The sequence below is a fragment of the Caenorhabditis briggsae genome (assembly GCF_000004555.2).
Source record: "Caenorhabditis briggsae AF16 supercontig from assembly CB4, cb25.NA_200, whole genome shotgun sequence".
NCBI lineage: Eukaryota > Metazoa > Nematoda > Chromadorea > Rhabditida > Rhabditidae > Caenorhabditis > Caenorhabditis briggsae.
This window is the reverse complement of record NW_025543264.1, coordinates 1-4,047: the sequence shown is the minus strand read 5'-3', so window position 1 is coordinate 4,047 and position 4,047 is coordinate 1. Positions and strand designations below refer to the sequence as shown.

The 4,047-nt window shown below is 38.6% G+C and overlaps 1 protein-coding gene across 1 annotated transcript in view; it reads right to left on the bottom strand.

Moving 5' to 3' along the window:
* The window catches only part of CBG24641, a gene marked incomplete at both ends in the record, with an annotated part of 10,102 nt that extends 9,620 nt beyond the window's left edge, over positions 1-482 (bottom strand). Inside the window, one exon of the mRNA XM_045240904.1 lies at positions 327-482. Coding sequence (XP_045091383.1) covers positions 327-482 — 156 coding nt within the window. The remainder of the gene's footprint in view (positions 1-326) is intronic.
* Positions 483-4,047: the final 3,565 nt, after the last annotated feature.

Sequence of the window (4,047 nt, the reverse complement as noted above, 5' to 3'; positions counted from 1 at the left end):
CCCCCCCCGAAGTTGGGCCCCAACTACGTTAGTGCCACTATGATTCTAGGGTCCTTGAGAGCCATTTTTCCATTTTTTAAAGCGATTCTTTGAAGTTAAAAATTTTTTTTTTAATTCTTAGCAGATTTCTAGCACTTTTCTAAGCGAAAAATCAATATTTTCCTCTTTTTTGAGGTCTTTTTTAGCTTCAAAATCTCAATTTTTATGGTCCCGAAGCCCTTTTCGAGCGATTTTTCGAAGTTTTCTTCGTTTTTATATGAATCTTCTATATATTTTTCTACACATTTGGAATCTTTCCAAAAAATACAATCATTTCCGGCGCTCACCATTTCGCCAGTAAATACATGTTTTGCGAGCTTCACAACTGCAAAATGCCCTTGTCCAATCGTTTTCTCCAAATCATAAAGACCGGCGATTCGGGTGTCGCGAATGTGTAGAGACGTTTTTCGGCGGAGCGCGCCTGTTTCAGGCGCATTTGACATGCCTAAAATTTCAAAAATTCAAATTTTGGTTAAAAAATCGGGTAAAAAATTGTTTCAGAGGCAGGAAAATGTGAGAAGAAATCGAGCGGAAATTAGGTTGCCCTTGTTGAAAAAAGATGCCAAAAAATTACAAATTTTGGTTCGGCGGGAAATTCAAAAAAAAAAATTAAAAATCGAGAAAAATTTTTTGAATTCAGTGAAAAACTTTAGTTTAAAATTGGGAAAAAAATGCCGAAAAAAATTTTTTTTTCAGGTTTTTTGGCGGAAATCTGAAAAAACGACAAATTTGAGATACAATTGAGAAATCCTATCAATTTTGCAGTGAAATTTGGAATTTTCGAGTTTTCAGAGCAAAAATTCAAAAACTATATACAAACAAAAAACTGAATTTTTTCGCCGATTTTTCTCAATTTTCAATCCAATTTCTCTTTTTTTTCCCCTCGTTTTCAAATCTCAAAAACCCCCTAGCAAATGAAATGTTTCTCGAGAAAAGATCTTTTTTCTCTAAAAAAACCAAGTTAACCCCTCAAAAGAAGACTTCACAAAACACGAAAAATTTTCGCATTTTTTTCTTGCCCCAAAGGCAAAAAGAACGGGTTTTCCAGGCCGAAAACGGGGGGCCAAAAAGTAACATTTTGTTGAGAGCGAATTCCTCTCTTCGTCGTCTGCGTCTCTCTATACCGTACACTATTTCGCCGCATTCTCCTCTGCTCAAGTTGATTCTCAATAGAGCGCGATTGGTGCGATGGTCTCATGGGATCGGAGGCACGAGTTTGGGCTTATTTAAGGGATGGAATTGAGGGAAAAAGAGAAAAAAATAATATAAAATTTTGTATAGAAATTTTAATTTTAAATAGAAATTTTACAATATTTTTTTATTTTTTCGAAGGGTGTTTTTTTTGCTAATGGATCTAAAAAAACCAGAAAGCTAGAGAAATTTCAGTGCAAGAAAAAAACTAATAAAAGAACGACCAGATGTGTGTGTGTGTGTGCGTTAAAAAGATGAGCAATGTAAGGGGAGATAAGAGGAATAGGGGAAGAAAAAAAGAAGAAGGAGAACATCTGAAGTGTCGGGGTCAATGGGGTTTAGAGGAAGAAGAAGGAAGGATGTGAATATTATTAGAAGAGGATTTTCTTTATTTTGTTGTAACATTTTGCGATTTTAGAAAGTTCGAAAATTCAGGATTTGAAAGTTTTGAATTGCATAAATAGAGCGATTCAGACAGTCTAAAAGCCTGGATTCCGAAAATTCTAAGAATTTGGAGCCTTTCAGACTCCAAAATCGCTTCTAAAAGTGAAAAAAAAAATTAGCAAAAAGCCGAAAAAAGAACAAAACCACAATGAGTTTCCACAGGTCCTGGGCGCGCATACGCATAATGGATGGGCGACGGAGGACGCGCCGATGAATTGGGTACAGGGAAAGGACGCCGGTATGGGGCATATACGGGGCATATGGGGCACACCGCCGCCGCAAAGCATCTCCTCGCCTGGCTTGCTGGCACTCGATGAAATGAAATAAAACATTGGTTGGGGGTTCCTAGAAGTATCAGTTAAGTTCTATTGTGATGTGATTTTGTTCAGGTCTTCCGATTTCGTACTTTTCCTTTATTATTCCATATTCTTTTATATTTTGAACGACATATTACTGATTTTTCGAAACTCAATGTTTTGGTTTTGAAAAAGACTTATGGCAGTTTCCATTTAAATTTGATATGCAATCAAAAACAGAACAAAATGGGAAAAAATTCGCTAAAAATTGTTTTTTTTTTCATTTGTTCAAAAAATGTCTCACTTTCACTTTTTTGAAATTGCACGAAAAATTGAAAATTTTCATAATTTAAACTTTGTAATTATTTTATACTTACCAACTTACCTTTTACTCCACCTGAAAATACGATTTTTACAATAATTACAAAGTGAAATCAAAAAATCTCAATATCACCTATTTTGGCGAAAAACATAGCAATTAACGAGTGAAAGACATGTTTCTGCAAGAACTCAGCGATTTTTTATTCTGCCATAACTCTTTTTCACAAAAAACATCGAAGGAATAATCGAAAAACCAGAAATGTAGGCTCGAATTGACGAAAAATTGACAAAGTTGCCGGTGTGGATTTACGGTGCGCGCATCCGGGATTTCGGAGTGTTGTAGTCGGCCTACCGTATCAGACCCATATCGCACACATCGCCCACCCACCCAGAATTCATCTAGGATACGCGCGCATTCGGAACACTCGATTCAGCCTCTCCCGCATCGCACACATACAGTACTGGCCATAAAGAATGCGACAACTTGTTTTTTGAAGATAACTTTTTGAAAACTCAACTTTTCAATCCGAATTTTTGGTAAGATTTTTTCAGCACTATCAAAAACTTTTAGGCTAAGTTGGTTTTAATATTCTGCTACAATTTTTTTGAAAATTAATTTTTTTCGAAAATTCATGAAAATGACATTTTTGGAGATCTATACAAAGAAGCTCAAGAAACACCGGAGGTCAAAAACAAAATAAAGGTAACAATAAAAAGTGATTTAATATTTCGTTGGGTATCCTTTCGCATCGATAACAGCCTTGCATCTACGTGGCATCGACTCCAGGAGCGTCTGAACCACCGTCATCGGGATACTCTTCCAAGCAGCTTCGAGTTGAGCAAACTTTTGATTGGCATTGGATGCTCTGACTCCTTTGAGGCGGCGTTCCAGCTCCTCCCACATATGCTCGATGGGATTCAAGTCTGGAGATTGACTTGGCCATTCTAGGAGGTTCACACGGTGACGTCTGAACCAATTGGCGACATGACCCGAAGTATGCTTCGGGTCATTATCCTGTTGGAACACCCACGATCGGCCCAAATTTGCTCTTGCCCATGGTCTCATTGTGTTCTCCAGGATGTCTTCGTACACATATCGATCCATGGTTCCAACGATTCTCTTCAATGGTCCCATAGAAGTGTCGGAGAAGCATCCCCAAACCATCACAGATCCACCTCCATGTTTCACAGTTGGACATTGGTACTGTGGAGCATACCTGGAGCCAATGGGACGTCGAATCCACTGAATACCATCAGTTCCGAACATATTGAACTTCGATTCATCGCTCCAGATGTGATTTGCCCACTCACGGGGGCCCCAGGACAAGTGCTGTTTAGCCCATTCAACGCGAGCTTTTCGGTTTTTCAAACTGACGAGTGGTTTTTTGACTGGTCTTCGTCCGTGCAGTCCAGCAACTTGCAAACGTCTTCTAATAGTTCTTCTCGATGGTACCGGTTCATTTGGAGACGTCACAGAAAGTTGAATATCCGTAGATGTGCGTCTAGGATCTTCTCGGCATGCGCGCAAAATGTTCCGATCCATATTTCTGGAAGTGGTTCGGGGTCTTCCTGGAGATTGGCGATGAACAACGCCATTCTAAATTGTTAAATTTAGTTGAGAAAGCTGATTGAAACCTCACATCATCTCGATTTTTCTTCAGAATACGGTAAATTTGGCTGGAAGAACAACTAAACTGAGTTGCAAGTATCTTCGGATGCGCGCCGAGTTCATGACCACGCACAATGCTTTTTCGCT